The following is a 25,213-nucleotide window of genomic DNA, read 5'->3' on the forward strand; positions in this document are numbered from 1 at the left end:
CCCCAAATATACCACTTTGACATACTGATTGTTTTGAATTAAAGGTACTTGAGAAACAGTGGGTACAAGGACACTCTGAGCCTCCTTTATGTCCCACCGAAAGAAGGAAATAAGTTTCCATGTGGAAGCCACCCTCCCTGTACCAGGAGGTAAACAGACATTCTTACGGCCAGAGACAGGGAATTCAGGGCCGAGAAGTCTGTGTAAACACACTCTGCTTAGTTTCTTCACTAATTAGTACTGAAGCCTAAGTTTCTTTGTCTAAAAGGGTATATCAACAGGCTGCTTTGATTACTCTTGGGTACCTTTGCACATACAAAATTAATTTTTTTTTTCTCCTGTTAATCTGCCTTGTATCAATTATTAGACCAGCCAAAAGAACTTAGAGCGGTAGAGGAAAACTTTTCCCTTCCTGACAATGAGAGTAACCTAGTAGATTTGCAATTAGCAAAACCTGTTATAGTGGCTGTGATGAGGTCAAAACTGAAAACAAGAGACACTTTTGGGAGGGACGGTTCTTGTAAGGAAGAAGATGATTACAAACTTTTTAAACTTCATGCACTTAAACATTCCTGTCAAAACATAGGAATAATGAAAATCGGATGTAAAAATGTAGGAATTGGCACACAAGCAATACTTTAAATCATGAGACTGATGACCCAGAGAGTATACGTCTATTAAAGAATGCCTAACAGATATTTTAGTAAAGGTACTAAGTAACTGTGGCAAATAGATCATTTCGGATTGACAATTTAAGCCAAAGTTCGAGAAGCTATGGCCCATGAGTCAATCCAGCCTCCTGCCTGTTTTCTGTGAATGAAGTTTTATAGAAACACAGCCACACACGTTCTTTGACATCTCGTCTATGGCTGCTTTTGCACTATAGCAGAGTGGAATAGTTGCGACCAAGACCATGGTCGATGAAGTCTAAAGTATGCATTATCTGGCCCTCTACAAGAACAATTTGACACCCCTAATATAAAAAATGTATCTCAGATCCAGGGAGAGAAAACGGCCTCAATTATCTCTTGTAAAATGAGAGCATTCTACTAAACGATTTTTCAGACTCTTTCCTTCAACAATCTATTGTTACTTGAAAAGGGCAAGTATTGACATCCCTCATCAATGTCATGTGATAAAGTGAAATGAGCACAGCGCTTATTCTTGAACTGAGGATAACAGCATCTATGATAATCAACTCTTAGGATTGCTCTGAGGATTAAATAGGATTATTTACTTTAAAAGAAAAGGATAGTGACTCATTATGTCAAACATTCAATGAATGTCTGTTATTACTAACATTAACATAATTATACTAATAATGTGCATTAGCAGGCCACATTTGGGGTTGGGGTGGGGTTGAGAATTATAAATGTCGTGAGAGCTGCGTTTCTTACAAATGGGAAGAACAAGAAACAGAAGATCAGTTATATTTTCATTGGTTAAGCAAAAATCCTAGAACTCAGTTATTACCATAAACACATTGAATTTTTTCAGAAGACATTTATAGTTCTTTCTCAAATGATCTAGAAATGGGTATAATACTCAGAGTACTCAGAAGAGACAGGCAGACTTAACAGTCCTGTCATTCCCAAATAAGAATTTTCCACTACTGACACTAGGATTATCTTGGCAAACCTGTTGCATTCTACCTTAGCAGGTACCAGTGAATAAAGTATCCCAGCATTTGAGTAGAATAAGTATAAACTTCAAAATCCCATAAAATAAAACCTGTGGTGCCTGGAAAACTGAATCATGCTATACTTTTCAAAAGTGTCACGTATAAACTTATTGCAAGTAGGGTTCAAGCCAAAGGATGTTTGGAACAAGAAGCTTTTTGCACTAATTCCATCACCTTTCCATTCTTTCAATAAAAGAAAGTTGAGTTTCCAGAAAACTGCCTAAGTAATCTATTTTTAGGTAGCTATAAATTTTTATCCTAAGGGAATAGTGCTTAGGCTTGGAATATTCTTACCATCTTCCTGTCTGCTAATGACTCAAACCACGGACAAGATTTGTTTTACTGTTTTTGTTTTTTCTCAGAATGTGTAACATTAGTACAGAGAAAATTTTGTAAAAAACATGATCCATCATACAAACACTATATAACTTGGCAAAAGCATTATAATATGAAAGGTATTTTAAATTGTGCTTATACCTGGAACTCTATTAAAATTCAATTATTAAGGAGGCCTTGGAGGCATGTAACTTGCCTTTCCAAGCATAGGTTTTAGGATAAAAACTTCTGTTCAAACACACACACACATAAAACACCAACACACAAACGCCTAGAAAGCTTTTGGATATGAGTGAAATCTTTCTAATTATTTCTGCCAACAAGTTCACGATAATCATCTGCCTATTCAGCTTTCAGAAACAAACCATAAAGATCCTTCTCTAATGTTGCCTATTTTGCTATTATGCACCCAATTTCACAAAACATAAAATCAGAGATTATGCTTCCTCTCTTATTAAATGAAGCACTAAATCTTGGTACTTCTATCTCTTAAATATATCTTGGTTCTAGCCATTTCTGCACATTCACTATAAAACTACCCTAGTCCTAGCCACCACCATTATTTCTTAGACTACTGCAAGAGCCTCTAAATGAAATCAAATGCATCAAGGAATCCCTCTGGATCACTTTAGTCCATTCTCTGTGTTGCATCCAGAATGATGTGTAAAATGCAAAGCTGATCACATCAGTTTCTACTGTGCAGTACTCCTTTATAGAGTTCAAACTTCGAAGGCCCACCTTGACCTAGACCTGTGCAGTTCTCACCTTAACTCTCCCCAATGTGTAATTCGTTCTCTCTGTTTCAGATACACTGGCTCTTTCCAGTTTTAACCATCCTCTGTGCTACTCTTTCCAAATAGAAATGCTATTCCTCTTACTCTTCATAGACTCAGACCCCACTCAGCCTTCCAAATTTCAGCTTTCTCCCTTATACTTAAGAAGATCTATCCTGATATTCTAATTCCAGGCTAAATTGCCCCTTTCTCAAACAGACCTAATTACAGTTCTTACCTTAGGGTGGTGGAAAGAAGGGACAGATAGTGACCAGAGTCCTGTGACCTCCCAACCACTGCGTCACTTCTCGTCTTTTAATTAAGCTCATATTATTAAGAATCTTCATTTACAAAAACAAAATTAGCTAAATAAAATTATTTCCTTACTTCAGATCAAGATATGAAAATCTGGAAAATTAGCACATATGGAAATGCCTCATTCTTCTAAAGTAAGATGTAGTTTAAAAATGTATTACATTATGAAATAGGCTACATGTATGTCAAAATACCTGACACACAGATGTTCAGTAAATGCTATATGAATTTATATTAAGCAATTAATTAGATAATGAAGAGACTAGGATAGTTCCCTGTAAAGTGCTAACTAGACAGCACCTAAAGTAAGTTTAAGATGAATTAGTAAGAAACAGCATTGGTGTGAGTTTTAATGATTAATAAATCATTTTCAGAAGGCAGGACCTGGCTACATATGGAAGGATAGATTTCTTGGGAGATGGGAGAAAAATTAATCTTGCAACTGTTGTTAGAGAGAAAAAAAAGGGATAAATGCAAAAAGGGAAGAGCTAGACTTAACGCAATAAAACCCAGCCTATGAAAGAGGAGGATAAATAAGAAAGAGGTAAACACAAAGAGAAACCATTTTAAAAATCCCATGAGTCTTGTGAGAAGGATTAAAGTACAGAAAGGTGTCAAAAATTGCTCAAAAAAGGAATATCCTACCACCTGATTCATATTGAACATGACTGTAATCATCTAAATTGCTCTACTATATCTTTATGTAAAAAACATCCGTCGTGGATCACATAAAAGTAAAAAGACATCACAGAATTTTGTAGTATAGACAATATTTTCAGAAAGAGAAGCTATTTAGATGCAATCAAGAACATCCTGCTCTTTTATAGATAAAAATTCTGACCTAAAGTTCAGAGACAGGAAATAACTTGACAAGGTTAGCAGGTGTGTTACTTGCACACACCTAGTACCTATACCTTGAATCCCACTCCAGGTTCACATCCTTACCTTGCCAAAGAGCTCCTAAAACGTTAAATAGCCAATTCTTTCTATTCAACACCTCCTTTACAAAAATAGAATTTTGTTTTCTCCATGAAGTAAAATCCTTTTAGATATTATAAACAAAGTCAGGCTTAGCTATGTTCATATTAACATATATGTTTCTAATAAATTGCAGAAGTATAACATGTAATTTTAAAATAATAAACGGTACTGAAAATATATTTAGTCCCATCTTTGTAAAGAAATAGCATGACATAATTAAGCTAAGGGCCATTTCCACTGTTTAAAACAGAATCCAGTGCACAAAAAAATCTAATAAAGGTAAGACCGCACCTGCTATTGAAGAGGGAATGACCAAACCAATTGTTTATTTCCTTTTCTAGGGCTAAAATTCATGTAAGCCACTTAACAAAGGAGGCTATTTTCATTTTTTTGCCTATTCATTTCATGTTAAATTTTATAAACTGATTTGCTAGGACAGCACTGGCAAATAAATTCACAAACAACTTTGTTCATCTGACCAAGTTTAGTAAACTACTTAAAATAGAAAATTAGTGATTCCAAACTCCATGCTTAATCAAGAAAAAAAAATTATTCTGAAAACAGAGAAAAAGTTCTCTGGAATTCATTCTATTTGTACACCCATTAGAACATCATTCTATCTGAAAATAAGTAGCCTTTATTCATTAAAAGAAAGACTACCAGAAGGTATGTCCTATGAGAATCAGTTCTTTACACATCATCAGTTACATGTCCATCACAGTTAATCTTAGGGAATTTCTATATCCCACAACACAAACTTTCTAGTAACCATTTAGCCGGAAGCAAAGATCTCCTAAAACTTAAAAAAGCAGTCAATTCTTTCTACTCAACACCTCCTACAAGAATGACTTCATCATTCCTCATCTTTGTGTTAGATATGAATCCCTTAGTGACTGAAAGGGCAAAAAGGTTCCAAAGGTATTTTAAACCAATATTTACTTAGATTTTATTACTGATTTAGGCAGGAAATACCTGAGACTTACTATATGAGAAGAAAACAAATGAAAACATTTGTAGAATTTTGTGGAAGTGATTGCATTTCTGCCACTGAAGCTGTGTACAAACATGAAAGAGAGAACTTTAAAGTATCTTAAGTGATGACATCACAGACGTTTAACATATAATAAAGTTATAATTTTCTAAGGGAAAAATCAAGGTATCCATAAGGCTACAATAGCAACATGGTTGAGACAGGAATAGAAGAGGGAATGGGGCCTAATCCCTTGGTCATTCATTGGCTATTAAACACACACACACACACACACACACACACACACACACACACACACACACACACACACACACACACACACACACACACAATATCCATTCAAAAATAAATGTAAATAAACTAGGACCTGAAACATTCATAGTTGACCCTTGAACAATATGGGGGGTTAGGGGCACCAACCCTTTGCACAGCTGAAAATCCACACATAACTTACGGTCAGCCCTCCGAATACATGATTCCTCCTCCATCCCACAGTTCCTCAGCATCTGTGGATTCAACCAACTAGGATCCTATAGTACTATAGTATTTACTACTAAAAAAAATCTGCCTATAAGTGGACCTGCGCAGTTCAAACCAATATTGTTCTAAGGTAAACTGTGCCCCATAAAGAGTAAACCCAATATGGAAGCAGTAAGAATTATGATAGGAAGCGCTCTCTTTTTTGGTCTTATAAGAAATTTTGCCTTAAAAACACACTTTCTTAGTCCAGTAGTAATAAGGTTAACAGAATGAAATGTATAGAACAAGAAGTTAAAGGGAAAAATACACATGCTGGGTTCTGTTAAGAAATTTAACAGGACCACAGATTTTTATAACTTAAGTTCAATAAAGGCTCAGTACCCTGTGAAGCTAAAGAAAGAAACCATTAGCACTTAAAAGAAGGAATCAATGTGTTTTTCAATTGTCATTTGTTCTTTATTAGGAAGAAATTTTAAACACATATATATATGTATATGTGTATTTTTAATCTCTTTCCATCTTATTATTTAACACATTCATGAGAGCATTAGAGTAACAAGTGTATATGATAAACTGCACATTGGATTGATTCTGTTCCTGGCTCTGCCACTGGTGAGTGTGGAACCTTCTGGAAACAATTTACATCTCTGTGACAGTTTCCCCAGATGTGAACGTATCAAGTGTCAATTGATGGTGGTTTTCCATTTTTTTTATTTGCTGACATGTTCAAATATTAAACATTTTGAAGTATTTTAAAGATCATGTATTCTGATCTATTATGTCAATAAACTACTTTCCTGTAACTAGAACTAAATTAGGCACTTTTGAAGGTTTATTTATGTTTTTCAAAGCATTAAAATTCCATATGGGAATTTCTGTTTTTTGCTTAAGTAAATTCATGAAAAGATTCCTATCTCTCCTAAAGCACCAATAAAATTATTGTCTACATTGTCAGGGGAAATTAGAGCTCTTGGATAATTATCCAGATAATTACTGTAAAATTCTTTTGCTGTGGAAAGTGATAAACCATTTTATCAAGTAAAATTAAAGAATATGCTTCATTTCTCAGTTTTTAACTTCCACTTAAATTTGTGGTCAATTTCTTTCTGCTTTTAAAAATTAAACTTTTGGTGCCTATTATATGAATCAGCTATGCTCACTGAATAAGTAAGAATATTATCTCCTGTCCATTATCTCATCTGATAGTAGTACTAAAGAATATTTTGTGGAAATCTTGCCAGATCCAAAAAAAGTAGAATCTCTATTTTATTTTCTGGACCTGGAAAGTATTTTTTGACAGTTTTACATTTGATTTTAGATGATCTTGGATGGAAAACAGCTACACTTAGCTTTGTCTTCTGAAAATCTCCTCCATTACCAGGGAAAAAACACTTCTCTGATCATTAATTTCTAAGCAAAGACAACCTACGATTCAGACTCTTAACACTTTTGTGTCTTGTACAATTTAAATAGAAGCCTATGGGGTTTTTTTTGGAGTGATTTTTATATCAGAAACTTTATGAATTTACCTTTTACTATTCTAATAGATCTCAAATATTGTCTTTTCTAAATATTTGTTTATCATTACTTAAGTAGTGAACAAAAATATTTATCATTACTTAAGTAGTGAAAAAAACAAATAATAGAAAATAGTAGAAAATAGAAAACTGAACATGTCCCATGTTGATAGTTATTGTATCAGATCATTCCAAAAGAGCTTTCAGATGACCCTGTTGCTGCAATCTGGAAAAGGTGCTAGCAGTACTATACACCCCCTGGTAACCACAAGAACGACAGGCTAACAAAAACTTCAGTCAACTCGGTATAAAAACTTGGCTCCTTGATAACTTACGTGATAGACTAAACAGCATCAAAAATCACATCTGAAAAGGATTCTTAAACATAATTCTTATACAACTTTACGAAAGAAAGCATTGGCCTTTAATGTTTATAAGGTTTTTCTTGTTAAAAAAACACAGAAAGTGATCTAGATTTTTAAAATTCCTTCATGCCAACCAGTTCCTAGTTTTAAAAAGGCTTTTTTTTTCTTTCAAGTAGAGACTAGTCTAGTACAAGGTGTGACTGCTATCCAAATATGTGTTCCCAAAGGCTCACAGTTGAAAGATTGCATACAATAACCAACGTCATCCTAAGCCACACAGATGCACTGAGAAACAGAATACTTAAATAGTGACCCCACCCAACTATCTCTCCTCACTTTAATGCTAGCACCTATTTTATCATCCGTCAGTCTCCAGCTGACTACGGAAATTTGGAAAGTTCTGATAACTCATTATAACTACAGTTAAGTTATACCTACCAAAACAGAAGATTTTTTAAGTTGATCAAATTAACATTGATAAATTCCTTAAATCATATTCAACATCATCAAGAATTAAGAAGCAGGCAAAATGAGACTACTTAAAATACATAAAAAGAATATAAGAATGATGACCAAATAGATAGTCCAAAAAGGTATTTTGAACATAGTAATAAAGAATATTTCTTACAAAACTAAAAATAACCAAAAACATTTTCGCAAAAATGACCAGTTGAAATGAAGCATGTCACAACATATTATCATATAAATGTCTACAAGATCATTCAAAAAAGTTTATTTTTGCAAACATAAGCTAAATTTTAAAAATAGAAGATAAAATTATTTTAATAAATATCTTAGTTCTTCTAAAATAAAATCCCAATTATTTGTCCTACTTCTCATGCTAAAATTTTGTTCCTTTCTCTACATGGATCTTAAAGCAGTAGCCTCTACCTATGCCAGTTTATCTTAGATAACAAAAACCTCCTGCATTAAGTATTTCCTAACCCATTTTGCTTTCATAAAATCCAGGGAGAAGTTGATCTCTTATCTTTGAACAACCAAGAATCCTACAGAACCTGAACTAAAACCTAAGTATCCTAAATACCTAGAACCCAGCACCATTAACCGTCCATTCCTTTAGTAGTTAGCTCCCTCCAAGGTGTAAACACTCCAGAATGAACTTGAAAGTCACACGTACCTTCTGAATGACTACTGAATGACAGCTAACCGGGGTATTCCAAAATATTTTTCTGTATCTACATAAGAATATAATAGAAGAGAGATGTGGGCTTCATCAATACTGTAGTCCTGACATTAATTTTTTAGCACTGAGAACATGATCTAATGTTTTCGTCAAACAAACGCCCCAGCTAAACTGACTTTCAGTCCCATTTCTTCTGAATATTTGTCCTTGTACAGTAAAACATGATGACACTGCAAATGAGGGCCTTAACTAAATACCCTCTGAGTTGAAAAAACCCTCACAAACACCTACTCAACCACAATTTTCCTTTTCATCTGACTGATTCCGACCAAGCCTTCCTCTCTTCAGATGGACTGAAAATCAAAGTTGATAAACCATGGCATAGGAAAAAGGACCACTGTACTACACGTCAGCCAAGAAAAAATAGGCCTGTAAACATTTACAATACATGCGTTCAATGACTATTGAATCACATAATCCCCAAATAAAAATGGAGATACTTTCCTATGACTCGGATGGCACTTTGGATTTATTTTCTGATGAATAAAATCTACCTGTTGAGGGAAGCAAATGAACAGACTCTTCTCAGAATTTAAAAGTGCTTTAAAAAGGCTTATTTAAAAAAAAAAAAAAAAATCCCCCATGGTAGGGTCCTTCTTGTCTTGGCTTAATCTTCTAGAGAAGTAATTCAGATAGAAGCAAAGTAAACACACCACAGCCTCAGAGCTATCTGATTCACATAATATCTTTTCAATTACATATATATGTATATATGTCTGCATATGTATTCATACTTCCATATCCACACACTATATGTGTATGCACTGTTCCCACTTAACTAATGTAAAAATTGTGTCCCCAGATATCTAGACTCAACTTTAAGTCTTCTATTCTACACTATATTTTCCATACAACTATTTATTTGGGGAATATTTGAATGATTCTGCCAAATTTTAAGTCACAGGGAAACTGAAATGGCCTTTTGGCAATTTGGGGGTAAAGCAGCATCAGAAGGAAAAAAAGATGAAGGCTTTACACAATCATTTACAGGACAATTAAAAAATCCAGAGACAATTTACTTGACTCTCAATCCAACAAGGCAGTATTCTTTACCTTTCCAGTGATTTGTTCCACCCCAAGGATACAGATTCCAGATATGTTCTAGAGACATTTTCCTATTAAGTTTAATAATAACCCTAATAATCACCACACTGATTCTACCTATGTAATGGGAAAATAACAGGTAGACAAGTATTAACTATAGAGTGACAACTCTCCAGTTTAAAGTGAACATTTTACAGTTTTTATAGCATATTGACTTAGCGTATACTGACTTATAATAATACTATTCTAAAACTAGTTCTTGTAGACACTTCCTTCCTAACTAGAGGATTGTCCATCTTTTCCCTTAGTTTAATACAGAACACTAGGTAGCCAAAAAAAGAATGAAAATCTGGCATTTACTAGGATATGTGAAATGGAACTCTACAGGAGTCAAGAGAAAACTAAATGCAAATATTTATGGAAGCAATGCAAAGGACTGAACTTGAGATACAATAGTAACAATAAACTACAAGAACTAACAGTTTAAAAATGCTGTGTGTGTGTATGTATTTGGTGAAAAGAAGCAGAGGAAAGGGGTAGAAGGAAAATTCATTGATGACACAGATTCCCACCTGCATGCCTGCCACAACTATACTGCCACTAAGAGAAGTCAACTGATGGGGAATGTGCTTCTGGGAGAGATCTGACATGCTAGGTGTGAGAAGATAGTCAAGTACTCAAATGGAAGTACCTGATAAAATGCTGAACAATGTAGGACTGAAGCTCAGGAATCAGATTAGAGCAGCATCAGTGAGCTTTGGTTCGTCTCATCCAAATTGGAAAGAGCAGGAGCTAGACTATTAAATGAAACTAACATTGCACGGCTGCCAAGGGCCCAGCACTATAATATCAACTACATTTTACATTCAATCATTTTAATCCTGACAGTGATTTAAGAAGTAGGGCTACTAGCCTCATTTCTAAAAGGAGGAAAGCAAGCCTCAGAAAAGTTAAGTAACTTGACCAAGGAAGCAAGGTATTCTGAATTTAAAGCCTTTGCTCTCTTTACAGCACTCTTCTGCCTCTTCAGAAGAATATCTGGGGACATGGTGTGAATGAGATTTCTAAGAAAGTTAATGTGGAGCAATGAATAGGGAGCCAAACAGAACTCCGAATTTATCTCCAACCTATGAAGACTTAGAGCCCTTCAGCATTCGGAACATTTCATGCTGTTCCTAAAAATATCAATGAAAACATCTATATTTCTGTTAAAATCATTCACATGAGGAATCTGGGTTTCCATGACCAGCAGCACTCATGGAACTCATCTCTAGGGCATAAAATCAAATACAATAGGCAGGTGAAATCATCAAACTTCCCCCAATTGCTAATCTGTTTCTACTTGCATGGCTCAGTCTAGAGCTACTTATTTTTAGTGCAAATTTTCTTTATTCTGTATTAACAATCTCACCTAACAAGAATTTAATTCCCACACTATGGCACAGGCCTGAGCTTTATGAATTCAACAATTGCTAAGCAATTGTTTTGAAAATTTCATGTTTGGAACGCCTTCCCACAGCAAAATGCTGCTGACAACAGATTCTTCTCAGCTAGTTTGTCAGTCCTGGGCTCTGGTTTTGTTACTTCCTGGTCTTGCCCTCTGAAATACCCCTCTGCTGCACAGTTAAAAAGGCCAATCAAGTGAATTCTGTACTAAACATACATTTTTAGGCTTTCACAGAAAAGATCTCTCCCAAACTTTCATGGGCCATTTTTCTAGGACTTCTCTTTTATCTGTTGCTCATTCTACTTTTTTTTTTTTTTTTTTTTTTTTGCGGTGCGCGAGCCTCTCACTGCTGTGGTCTCTCCCGTTGCGGAGCACAGGCTCCGGATGCGCAGGCTCAGCAGCCATGGCTCACGGGCCCAGCCACTCCGCGGCATGGGGGATCCTCCCAGACCGGGGCACGAACCTGTGTCCCCTGCATCAGCAGGCGGACTCTCAACCACTGCGCCACCAGGGAAGTCCGCTCATTCTACTTTTGCTGTCCATGGAACAGAGAAGATGAAACAACCTAAGAGTATTTTCTTCCATCTGATTTGTGCCCCTCAGTTTTTTAACTTTGGGATTTCTTCTCTAATGGCATTCTGGTAGTACACTAAAATAAAGCTCTTTCACATTATCCAAACAACAAGTCAACTCAGCAATAACCTCTGAAATTCTAATGAAGGAAAAGACATGCAATTTTTACTAGGGTGAAAACCTATCAGTTCAACCAAATAATTGAAATAATAAGGACCTGCAGTCAGATTACTCAAAGCAAGAAAGTGCGTTCAAGAACCCACCGAGAAGAGGTTTTTCGTTTGGGTTTAGATGGATTTCTTCAGTTGGATGAAATTTTGTTAAAAAGAAAAGTTGAATTTCAAGGAACAAAGCCTAAGTTTGAAAAATCTGCATTAATTCACTTACTGAAATAACAACAACAGGATATAAAATGGAAAGATTACTCTCTTCAAGCATATTCAGTAATTTCTGGGTTTCTTCAAAATCAGAGGTCATAACCTGAAAGACCAGAAAAATAAAAGAAGTTCTTAAGTGACTTAGTTCATTCAAGTAGAAAAATGGAGAGCTTTTAAACATTTAAACATTCAAAATATCTACCAAGCTTAATTTTAAATTTTCAAACAATGTTAAAGGATACCCATAAGATTATCGCTATTAAAATTTTTTAATTCATTAATTCAAACCTATCTTCTTATCTACTTTTTACCAGAAATTTGAAAATACCGTTTAAAGAAATATCACCCTCTTCTCATTACGTGAACTAGGTTGTTAGAAAATGTTATTTCCCTATTTCAAAAGACAAAAATAACATTTCTAAATACATATTGAATAACACAACTCACCTATCAAAATCTTAAATTCAAATACTTAAGAAACAAGAAAACTAACTACTTGTCAAACATTACATTTATACAAATCCTCAAGTGCTTTCAATCATTTGTATTAACTACTTACATTCACACAAACAAAATTGTAGCATTGCTCTAAGATGATTTGCTGAAGATCTCTGCCAGACGTGACTTTTACATGCTAGGAGAAAAAATTAGAGGAAAAAAGAGTTTACAAACTAGATAGAAAGACCAAACATGAGCATAAACAACTTTATGAGCACAAAATTTCTATAGGCACATAACACCAAGGACCATGCATAAGAGCAAAATAATTCAGACTGAAGTTTATGAGGCTACCAAAAAAAACCCACTTGAAGTAGTCCCAAAATAATTAACATTATTGTAGCAAATAAGGATATAGGAAATTGTTTTAGATAAAAAAATGTTGAAAAAGCTCAAGATATATTCAGGAATAGGCAAATAGTCTGGTTTTTCTTATACAAAAAATATACAGTAGAAAATATTTGAATAAAATTTAAAAATTGGTTAGACAAGAAGTTTTAGAGAATTCTGGAAGCATGTTAAATACTACAGTTACAAAGAATACATTTAACTAAATATGGAATGACTAGAAACAGGGAAAGCAACAAGAGATTACCATCATAGGCCGCCTTCTGAGGGTCCAGATCAAGATAGCAGAGTAGGAAGATCCTGAGCTCACCCCTCCCATGAAACACCAAAACTACAACTACATATAGAATGACTATCTCTGAGAATGACTTGAAGATTAGCAGAACAGACTTTCTACAACCAATGCTATAAAGAAAAGGCCACATCAAGACAGGAAGGACGGGCAGAGGGGCAGACATGCAGTCTAATCAGAACCCCCACCCCCAGTGCAGCTGTCCATAAGCAGGAGGGATATCGCAACCATGAAGGTTCCCCCTGAGGAGCTAGGAGCTAGGAGCCCCACATTGGACTCCCCATCCCGAGGGGCCTGCACCAGGAAGATGAGCCCCCATAACATCTGCCTTTGAAAACCAGTGGGGCGCACATCCGGGAGAGGTAGAGGGCTGTGAGAAATCAAGATACTGCTCGTGAAAGGCTCACACACAAACTCACTCAGAGTCCCAGCACAGAGGCAGAGCCCTGAAAAGAGCCTAGGTATTATCAAAGGAAATTTACTGACTAATTTCAGGGCTTGTGCTGGAGGGGCAGAAATCTGGTAGAACTCTCTCCAGGGACAGAAGCAGTGGCAGGCAACATTTTTTTTTTTCAAACTCTTCTACCTACCAGGCCGTTGCCATTTCTGCCACTGTTCATCAACCTAGTTAACCCATGTGCCCCACCCCAGTATTCCCCTGAGGAACAGCCCTCCTCAACCCACCCAACCCGGCTAGCTTCTCCAAAGTACCTGCTGCCCCACCCCACCCAGTGGCTGGCCTCAGTTAGCACCAGCACCTCTCCAAAGTGGCTCCTGCTCTCAGAAGCCAGCCCCACACATCAGCAGGCCAGGAGCAGTTGTGGCCAGACCTCTCAGCCAGCCAGGCCAAGAACCAGCACACTGTTTCAGCATGCCTGCAACAACTGTGGCCCAACCACAAGAGGAGGGCACAATGACCAGGGGAGACTGCACCATCAGGCCCCACAGGACACCATTTATACAAGGTCACTCTTTCAAAACCAGGAGATGTAGCTGATATACCTAATACACAGAAACAGAGTTAGGTAAAATGAGGAAACAAAAGACTATCTTCCAAATGAAAGTTGGCAAAACTTCAAAAAAAGAACAGTTCTATCAGATAAAGAGTTCAAATTAACAGTAATAAATAACCTCACTGAATGGAGAGAAGTATGTGAACTCAGTGAGAACTTAAAAAGAAAATATAAAAATGAGCCAATCAGAGCTGAAGAATACAATAACTATAATGAAAAATACACTAGAGGGAATCAACAAGAGATCAGAAGATGCAGAAGAATGAATCATCAATCTGCATGATAGGGTACTTGTAATCACCCAATCAAAACAACAAAAATAAAAAAAGAATTTTAAAAAATGAGAACAAAAGAAAAAGGGACCTCTGATACAACATCAAGTATACTAACATTTGAAGCACAGGGGCCCCAGAAGGCAAAGAGAGACAAGGACACAAAACCTATTTGAAAAAACAATGGCTAAAAACTTCCCAAATCTGGGGAAGGAAACAGACATCCATGTCCAGGAAGCACAGACAGTACCAAACAAGATGAACCCAAAGAGACCCACACCAAGACACATTATAATTAAAATGTCAAAATTTAAATATAAAGAGGGAATTTTAAAATCAGCAAGAGAAAAGCAACTAGTTACATACAAGGGAACAGCCCCACAAGACTATCAGCTACTTTTCGGCAGAAACTTTATAGGCCCCAGAAGAGACTAGCATGATATATTCAAAGTACAGAAAGGAGAAAACTTACAACCAAGAATACTCTACCTGGCAAGATACAGAGTTTCCCAGAAGCAAAAGCTAAAGTAGTTCATCACCACAAAACTGGCCTTATAAGAAATGTTAAAGGGAATTCTTTAAATGGAAAAGGCCATAGCTAGAAACCAGAAATTTATGAAGGAAAAACTCACTGGTAAAGGCAAACATATAGTAAAGGTAGTAGTAGATCAACCACCTATATAGCTAGTATGAAGATTAAAAGACAGAAGTAGTAAAATTGTATCTAAAATATTTATTTAAATGATACCCAAAGTAAAAAGATATAAAATATGACATCAAAAATATAAAGCATGGGTAAGAATAAAATGTTGTGCTTTTAGAACGTGTTTGAACTCAAGACGCCATCAACTTAAAATAGGCTACTATATACATAGTTTGTTATATATAAACCTTATGGTAACCACAAGTCAAAAACCTCTAACAGATACACAAAAAATAGAGAAAGGAATCCAAACATAACACTAAAGAAAGTCATCAAATGAGAAGGGAAAAGAACCAGAGAAGAAGAAAGCGATAAAGAACTACAAAACCAATCAGAAAACAACTAACAAAATGACAATAAGTACATACCTAATCAACAGTCACTTCAATCAAAATGAACTAAATGCTATAATCAAAAGACACAGGTGGCTGAACGGATAAAAAAATAAGACCCATCTATAGGTCACCTTCAAGCAACTCACTTCATATCTAAAGACACACACAGACTAAAAGTGAAAGAATAGAAAAGATTTTCCATATAAGCTAGGGTAGCAATATGCATATCAGACAAACTAGACTTTAAAACAAAAAATGTAACAAGAGACAAAGAATGTCATTATATAAAGATAAAGGGATCAATTCAACAAGAGACTGTAACACTTATAAATATCTATGCACCCAAAAAAGGAGCAAATATAAAGCAAATATTAACACACATACAGGAAGGTATTGACAGTAATATGATAATAGTAGACTTTAACACTCCACTTACACCAATAGACATATCAGACAGAATATCAATAAGGAAACACTGGCCTTAAAGACACACTAGACCACTAAAAATAGATATATATATAGACCTTTCACCCCCAAAATAGCAGAATACACATTCTTTAAAAATACACATGAACATTCTCCAGGATAGATCTCATGTTAGGCCACAAAACAAGTCTCAATAAATTTAAGAAGACTGAAATCACACCAAGCATCTTTTCTGACCCAAACAGTATAAAACTATAAATCAATTACAAGAAGAAAACTGGAAAAAAAAACCACAAACATTTTGGAGCCTAAACCAAAAGCTACTAATCAATTAATGGGTCAATGAAGAAATCAAAAAAAATACTCTGAAACAAATGAAAATGGAAAGACAATTGTTCCAAAATCTATGGGATGCAGTGAAAGCAGTTTTAGAAGGGATGCTTATAGTAATGCAGGCCTACCTCAAAAAACAAGAACAATCTCAAATAAACAATATAACTTCACACCTAAAGGAACCTGGAAAAGATGAATAAAAGAAACACAGTTAGTTGAAGGAAGGAAATGATGAAAATCAGAGCAAAAATAAATGAAATAGAGACTTTAAAAAAATCTTTTTAAATCAATGAAACTAAGAGCTGGGGTTTTAAAAAGATTTTAAAAATTCACAAACCTTTAGAGAGACACATCGTGAAAAAAAGAAAGAGAGCCCAAATAAATAAAAAGAAAGAGAAGAAATTACAACTAATACCACAGAAATACAATGGATAAGAGATTACTGTTAATAATTATACACCAACAAATTGGACAACCTAAAAGAAACAGATAAATTCCTAGAAACATAAAATCTTCTAAGACTGAATCAGGAAAGAATAGAAAATCTGAACAGACTGATGACTGGTAATGAAATTAAATCAGTAATGAAAAAACTCCCAACAAACAAAAGTCTAGGATGTGAGGGCTTCACATGTGAATTCTATCAAACATTTAAATAAGACTTAATACCTACCCTTCTCTAACTATTCCAAAGAATTGAAAAGGAAGAAATGCCTTCAAACTCATTTTAGGAGGCCAGCATCACTGTGATACCAAAACCATATAACAACACTACAAAAAAAGAAAATTAATATTCATCAGGCCAATATCAATGATGAACATAGATGCAAAAATCCTCAACAAAATATTAGCAAACTGAATTCAACAATACATTAAAAGGATCATACACCATAATCAAGTGAGATTAATTCCAGGGACACAAGTCTGATTCAATATTCACACATCAATGAACATGATACAGCACATTCACAAAATGAAGAATAAAAATCATATGATCACCCCAATAGATCTAGAAGAAACTTTTGACAAAATTCAACATCCAGTTATGATGGAAACTCTTAATAAGGCAGGTATAGAGGGAACATACCTTAACATAAAAAAGGTCATATATGACAAACCCACAGCTAACATTATACTCAATGGTGAAGAGCTGAAAGATTTTCCTTTCAGATCAGGCAAAAGACAAGGATGCCCACCATCACCACTTCTATTCAACATAGTATGGGAAGTCCCAGCCACAGCAATCACACCAGAATAAGACACAAAAACAATACAAACTGGAAGAGAAAAAATAAAACTGTCACTATTTGCAGATGATATGACACTATGTATAGAAAACCCGACTCCACTAAAAACCTATTAGAATAAATGAATTCAGTAAAATTGTAGAATACAAAATATGTTGCAGTTCTGTACACTAATAATAAACTATCAGAAAGTGAAATTAAGAAGGCAATTCTATTTATAATTTTATCAAAAAGAATAAAATACCTAGGAATAAATTTAACCAAGGAGGTTAAAGACGTATACTCTGAAAACTATAAAACATTGATGAAAGAAATTAAAGATGACACGATTAAGTGGAAAGACATACTGTGTTCATGGACTGGAAAAAAAATTTTGTTAAAATGATGATACTACCCAAAGCAATCTACAGATTCAGTACAGTCCCTATCAAAATACCAATGGCATTTATCGTAGAACTAATACAAATAATTCTAAAGTACCTATGGAATAACAAAGGACCCCAAATAGCCAAAGCAATCTTGAGAAAGAACACCAAACCTGGAGGTAACATGCTCCCTGATTTCAAACTATACTACAAAGCTATAGTAATCAAAACTGTATGGTACTGGCACAAAAGCAGACATATAGATCAATGGAACAGAGGAGAGGGCCCAGAAATAAACCCACCCATATCTGGTTAATTAATTTATGACAAAGAAGCCAATAATACATAGTGTGGAAAGAAAGTCTCCTCAACAAATAGTTTTGAAAAAACTGGACAGTTACATTCAAAAGAATAAAACTGGACCACTTTCTTATACCACATACAAAAATATACTCAAGATAGATTAAAGACTTAAATGAAAGACCGGAAACCATAAAACTCCTAGAACAAAACATAGGCAGAACACTCTTTGACATAAATCATAGCAAATTTTTTTGGATCTGTCCCCTAAGGCAAAAGAAACAAAAGCAAAAATAAACAAATGAGACCTAATTAAACTTACAAGATTTTGAATAGCAAAGGAAATCATTGATAAAACAAAGATACAACCTACTGAATGGGAGTATTTGCAAATGATATGACCCAAAAAGGGTTAATATGCAAAATACATAAACAGCTCATACAACTGAATATCAAAACAAACACACAACCCAATCAAAAAATGGACGGAAGTCCGGAACAGACATTTCTCCAAAGAAGACATATAGAAGGCCAGCAGGCACATGGAAAGATGCTCAACATCACTAATCATCAGAGAAATGCAAATCAAAATCACCATGAGAGATCACCTCATACTTGTCAGAATGGCTATCATCAAAAAGACCACAAATAGCAAATGTTGGGGAAGGTGTGGAAAAAAAGGAACCCTAGTGCACTGTTGGTGAGAATGTAAACTGGTGCAGCCACTATGGAAAACGGTATCGAGGTTCCCCCAAAAATTAAAACTATAACTACTATACTAACCAGCAATTCCACTCTTGGGTATTTACCCAAAGAAAATGAAAACACTAATCAAAAAGATATAAGCACCACTGTGTTCAATGTAGCAGCCAAGATATGGAAGTGCCTGTTGATAGATGAATGCTTGAAGATGTGGAGGTGTGTGTGTATTTTATATATATATATAAAATACACACACACATATGTATGTATGCATACACAGTGGAATATACTCAGCCATAAAAAAAGAATAAAATCTTGTCATTTGCGACAACATGGATGGAACATCCATGATATTCCAGAGGGTATTATGCTAAATGAAATAAGTCCGAGAGAGAAATACACTTATACATGGAATCTAAAAAACAAAACAAATGAACGAACAAAATAAAACATAAAGAAACTCAGAGATAAGGGAGAACAAGCTGGTGGTTGCCAGAGGGGTGGGGATGGGGGAGGTAAGGGTATGGGCAAAACAGGTGAAGAACATAAAGTAGTACAAACTTGCAGTTACAAAGTAAGTCATGGAATGGAATGTACAACAAAGGGAATCTAGTCAATAATATTGCGGTAATTTTGTATGGTGACAGATGGTTACTAGACTTATCTTGGTGATCAATCCATAAGGTATATAAATGTTGAATCACAATGTCATACACCTAAAACTAATATGTCAACTATACCTCAATAAAAAAAATAATAAAAACAAAAAGAAATTATTATATATGATAGAGAAATAAGATTTAAACTAGGGCAACAATAATAAGGGAAGATTATTACTAGAGGTAGTCCCAGACTAGATAGAAAATAGTACATACACTATAAAAGCTTTCTTAATAAAATTTTTCTTCCATATAGTTCAATGCTCTAATTATTCTCTAGTTTTTCTATTATAGCAATATGAACAAAAAACTACTAAACAAGGGCTCTGTTGTAATGATATCTCTGCTATAACTCTGTAAGAAGTCACATTTTCGTGGTTAATACTGGCATTACATTTAGAAAGCTTTACTTATGTATCTAAAATACAATGCTTGTTCCATAGTAAAACGTGAAACTCTGTATCTCTAAGAGCACTGCCTCTTCAGAAGAATTCAGCTTAATTCTACCTAATTTTGACGAAATATTTGAGAAAGAGAGGTAAAGGTTTTGAGATCTTAGCTACGCTATAGAAATCACCTGGCTCATGAATTTCAAGAATTTTACTTTGGTTTAAAGTTTTTGAGTACAAATTTCAGAGGGAAGATTATTCCAAAAAAAACAAAAAACAAAAAAAACTTCCATAGTCATCAGCCATGTATCAATAGTGAAATAAAATCAGCTTCCACTGTGCAACAGTAAGTTTGCTCAAGGAGTCTCATCTTCTAGATATTACAGGGAGATTATTTTTCAGGGGGTTCTCACGTATCCAAACATTTTAAAAGGCATGAATAGCTAGTATACTCCAAATTGGCTCTTCAAGGATGTTCACATAGCAGGCAGACTTGCAAAAATAGGCATCTCTCTTCTTGGAGCAAATTTGCTTACGTTGTAGAAAGTAAAGATAGAGACATCTCTCTCCATAGAGCAATCTGCTTGGCATTCTACAGTAATAAAGACAATGTCTCTCTTGTAAGAGGAGGATGGGCTAGTTTGCCAGCAGTCCCTGTATAAGGGCAGTGCTTCCCGATATCTAGATTCTTCTTTAATACATTCCACTGCCTAGCAACACCCAGCCCTAATTGTATTTCCCCCGGGAGGAACTGCAATTCAGAAAATCAGTGCTGCACTGCTATCCTCCTTACTGCTACTGCTGTAACAAATTCTTTCCTCTGACCCTGGAGTTTCATGTCTTTTACCAATATTTACAATACTGGCATGAGTGTTCGCATAAAAATTGGGTATAATCCTCAAATCCTCCCTAGTTTCTGACTTGACAGATATGAAATAAGGCAACCACGTATCTCAACTTTAACAAGTGTGAGTGAATTCTGAACTCGAAAAAAAAAAGAAAATGACTTACTTTAAAAATTTTCTTTTTGGGGACTTCCCTGGGCAGTGGTTAAGAATCCGCCTGCCAATGCAGGGGACACGGGTTCAAGCCCTGGTCCAGGAAGATCCCACATGCTGTGGAGCAACTAAGCCCGTGCACCACAACTACTGAGCCTGTGCTCTAGAGCGCATGAGCCACAACTACTGAGCCCGCGGGCCACAACTATTGAAGCCCATGCACCTAGAGCCCGTGCTCCACAACAAAGAGAAGCCACCGCAATGAGAAGCCCGTGCACCGCAATGAAGAGCAGCCCCCGCTGCCACAACTAGAGAAAGCCCCATGCAGCAACGAAGACCCAACGCAGCCATAAATAAATAAATAAACTAATTAATTAAATATTTTTCCTTTGGAGGTACATAAATAAGGTCTAGGATGAGAACATGAGGGATATTCCAATTTAGCTTTTAAAGTATTAAAACTGATAAAATTCTTGAGGACCCCATACTCTTAGGGTATGGGGTCTCTGAGGACAGAAACATGTTTTTACCCAGTAGCAAATGCTTGACAAATAGGTTTTTAAAACTTAGCACAGTCTTGTTTCAAGAAGAAAAAGAAAAGTGTATGTTCTTAAAATCAACTATGTGGAAGTTTTTTAAAAAGGTAAAAAAAAAAAACTCATCCAAAAATAACACTACCTAGAAATAATTACCCTGAACATCAGGTAAGTATCGTTTCAACAATCCTCTATTAATAATATATGCAGTAAACTGGTAGGACAAAAGGATGAAGGAACAAAAGCATTAGCACATTTTATGAAAATGGAATCATATGCATGCCATTTAAAAATTATTTAATGTTAGCCAAAAAAAAAAAAAAACATTAAATATAATAAAACTGAAGGTGCTGCTATACTTCAGATTATTCTTCACCTCCAGGGAGCTTTTCCTAAATGTTAAGTAAAATATCGTGAACAGGATTAAGACACTGGACTTTTCAATGGCAAAGCACTTCATTTGTAAGTCAGTACTAATTGATTTCCTACTATGAGAGAGAAAGAAATAGCACTTTGTAACTCTTCTACCCACTGTTCTGGTCACTTGTACTTTTCTACCCTGACAAGGTTTATTAGATTCATAGACTATTCTATAGCCATAATTCACACAATTTAGACATAATTTATCTATGCTCAAGACAACTGTTTTAAATAAAAACCTCTCCTTTTATAAATTCATTTTAATTCACTTCTTTATTTGATGAATTTCAGCTGCAAGTAGGTTTTGTTTGTTTTTTAATAAAAACCTCAACATTTTTACATTCCTAGAGTTCTTCATTCTATTAGTTGGAAGAATAGCTTATCTGGGAATAAAAGTTTAGTTCACACTTTCCCTTAGAGATTTGCAGTCTCTGTACCACTGTCTTCAAACACTGTTTCAAAGCATTGTCCAGATGCTTTTTAAAGTCCATGTGTCATCTACTCACTCTCTATTCACCATTTTTTTGGGGTAGATTTCAACATCAAGTAGTTCTACCAGGAAGTAGTCATAGAAGTTACATACGAATTTTTTTCCTGTTGTCTTTCTAACTAAATGACAATTTGGCTGGCGGTAGTATTCCTGGATTCCCCTTTGATTCCCTCCAAAGTTTATAGACAACGCTTCACTGTATGTATTTGGATAATAAGTACTGTGGAGGTACAAGAGGTCAGGCAGAGTGTCCTCCTTTCTACGAGTTTTGTTTTTGTTTTTTGCTCCTAGGTACCTACCTGAAGAATTCTTTATGAGGAGGTTCAAAATCTTAATTAGAATCAGACCATATTTAATTGTCAGTTGCTGTTCCTCAATTCTTCTTGAAAATATGCCCTCTACATCTTACAGAACTAGTTAGTCATTTCAAGGAAATATTCTTCTAACTTTCAGAATAACATCTTGGTTTGTCTACTTGACATATAAACATGATCCATATGTTGGATGCCTTTATTATCATTCACACCTATTCTCTTATTGATCATTTAGTTTTTACTTGGAATACACTGTGATTATCCCAAGTTTCTGTCTATGTTAATAACCTGACCTGACCTTTGCTATATTCTATGTCTAATGTACTAATTATTTCTATAACAGTGTGGCTCTAATTGTTTCCGCAATTATCAGTTGCTCTATTAATCTCTTGCAATGCTGTCTTTTGAATTTTTAACCTTCTTGAATTCTGATTTTTACTGAGTTATTCTACAGAACCAAAAGGTGTGAAAATATTTTGAGGGACAGAGAGAGCCTTGAGGTTTCCTCCAGATTTTTAAAATCAGATTTGTGTGTTCTGTGATTTTCAGTATAAACTGTAGAGCTTACTAATTATTATTTTTACAAGATGAAGAGTTTTAAAATGGTAGGCACTGATAGTTTCCCCTGCCTCTGCTGAGATACCACTGAGAATTGAGGGATTTTCTGACTTTTCCCCAACCCTCATTTTTTTACCCCCTTTGAAAAAAATATGAAAACCAAACTACATTTTTTTCCATCTTGCAATTGAGACTGTTTTAATAATTGTTTCCAGTGAAATTTAACTCTTTTATTTGGTCATACTGCTTTCCTCCCAAACAGAAAACAAACAATATTTTCCATGCTTGAGTAAAGAAACTTAGATTCTACCTAAACATAGCAAAGGAGACTTTGACACCTTTAATAAACAAAGACCACCTTAGACAATGCTATTAGGCTGTTTATGAAAAAGTTCTATGGCATCATCTTAAGCTATCATTCCTGACGTTTCCACACTCAAACACAACAAATGGAACAATCTGCTGGCTAGAACTCCTTGTCCTGCAAATATTCTGGTTCGGAGAACATTTAAACAAAATTTAAAACAACCCTTCCAATGTGTTTAGTAAAATTTAAAAAGTATGTCCAAAAGAAAAACCCCCGCCATGAAATACTTTCCTTACATCATAAAAAAATAAGAATTTACAAAATATTTGCTACTAACAAAATGCATACATCTGCATATTCTAAGTACTATTTAAAGTAGGGATATTAGGAAGGAAGCTGCGTCGCCAAAAACTGTTTTCCATTTCAAGAAGAGTTAAGGCTTAACTAAGGCTGAAAAGCATTGGTTTCCAGTCCCATGAGTCAGAGGTTCAAAAACGTGTTTCCAGTCCCATGAGTCAGAGGTTCCCATGAGTGCTGAAAGCCAGCACTCTTTTTACAGAACATGTTGGCTGGATCATTTCTTAATCTGAATCCATCAATTTCCCACCTCCCTCCCATTCAAACAAGGGCACTAATGTGGGTATATACAAGGGAATCAGGGAGAGATACACTTTTCACTCTGTAGACAACACGTTAACAGTTAAAAGTCTTGTGGCTGCCAGAGGGTAGGGGAAACGGGGAGATGCTGGTCCAAGGGCAAAGTTTCAGTTATGCAAAATGAATACGTTTTTAGGGATTTAATGCGTAGCATGGTGGCTGTAATTAACAATAGTATATTGTATAACTGAAATAAACTTAAGAGGGTAAATCTTAAGTGTTCTCACCCACACCCCCAAAAAAGAAAATGGTAATTATGTGAGGTGATGGATCTATTAGCTTGATTACGGTGATCATTTCAAAGTGTATGTCAAAACATCACACTGTATACATTAAATACACGCAACTTTTATTGGTCAATTATACCTCAAGAAAGCTGGGGCGGAAAGTACTTCTATACTGCAAATCCTGAGAACCTTACGTAGCTATGACTGATGCCAACAGAATGCTGAGTCTGGGCCATCAATTCATCAGTCACTGTCTTTATCAATGGAGTCACCTCTGGCCTGTGGGTGCTGTGTCTGGACCTTCAGTCACAGGGTAACAGCCCAGAGCCTCTCCATCCTGCTTTTCAGCAGTCTTTACCTGAGACACTCCTTTAAGAAGTACTATTTCCAAATTCTGAGTTGCCAATTAACATGTACTTCATGGTTATTTTTAGACTTCTGTGGAGGTTTTGTCCATCTAGCATTGAACATTTACTCTATTTTTTTTTTTTTAGACAGCTCTAAAGCTCTTTCTTGCAGTTAAGAACCTGGCACCTGGAGCCAATATCCCTGGGTGTTTGAATCTAGCTCTGCAACAAATTTGCTGTACAACTTTGGGCAAATTACTTAAGCGCCATGGCTCAGTTTACTTATCAGAATTGATAGATTAAATTAATATGTGAGAGTTAAGGATTAAATTTTCCAAAACTTCTTCCCTATCGGCTGGTCTTCTGGAAAGCTTCAGAGAAAAAAGCTACAGC

At 35.4% G+C, this 25,213-nt stretch overlaps 1 protein-coding gene across 2 annotated transcripts in view; it reads right to left on the bottom strand.

The window, feature by feature from the left end:
- CRPPA (CDP-L-ribitol pyrophosphorylase A) overlaps positions 1-25,213 on the bottom strand; it is a 303,329-nt gene that overhangs the window by 132,568 nt on the left and 145,548 nt on the right. For both annotated transcript variants that reach the window (XM_027102579.1, XM_027102578.1), the window contains 2 exons: positions 12,644-12,718; positions 12,095-12,187 (listed from right to left, as the gene is read on the bottom strand). In XM_027102579.1, coding sequence (XP_026958380.1) covers positions 12,095-12,187; positions 12,644-12,718 — 168 coding nt within the window. The remainder of the gene's footprint in view (positions 1-12,094; positions 12,188-12,643; positions 12,719-25,213) is intronic.

This window comes from Aethalodelphis obliquidens, unplaced genomic scaffold (assembly GCF_003676395.1).
Source record: "Aethalodelphis obliquidens isolate GAN/ISIS:26980383/991018 unplaced genomic scaffold, ASM367639v1 scaffold5, whole genome shotgun sequence".
Lineage (NCBI taxonomy): Eukaryota > Metazoa > Chordata > Mammalia > Artiodactyla > Delphinidae > Aethalodelphis > Aethalodelphis obliquidens.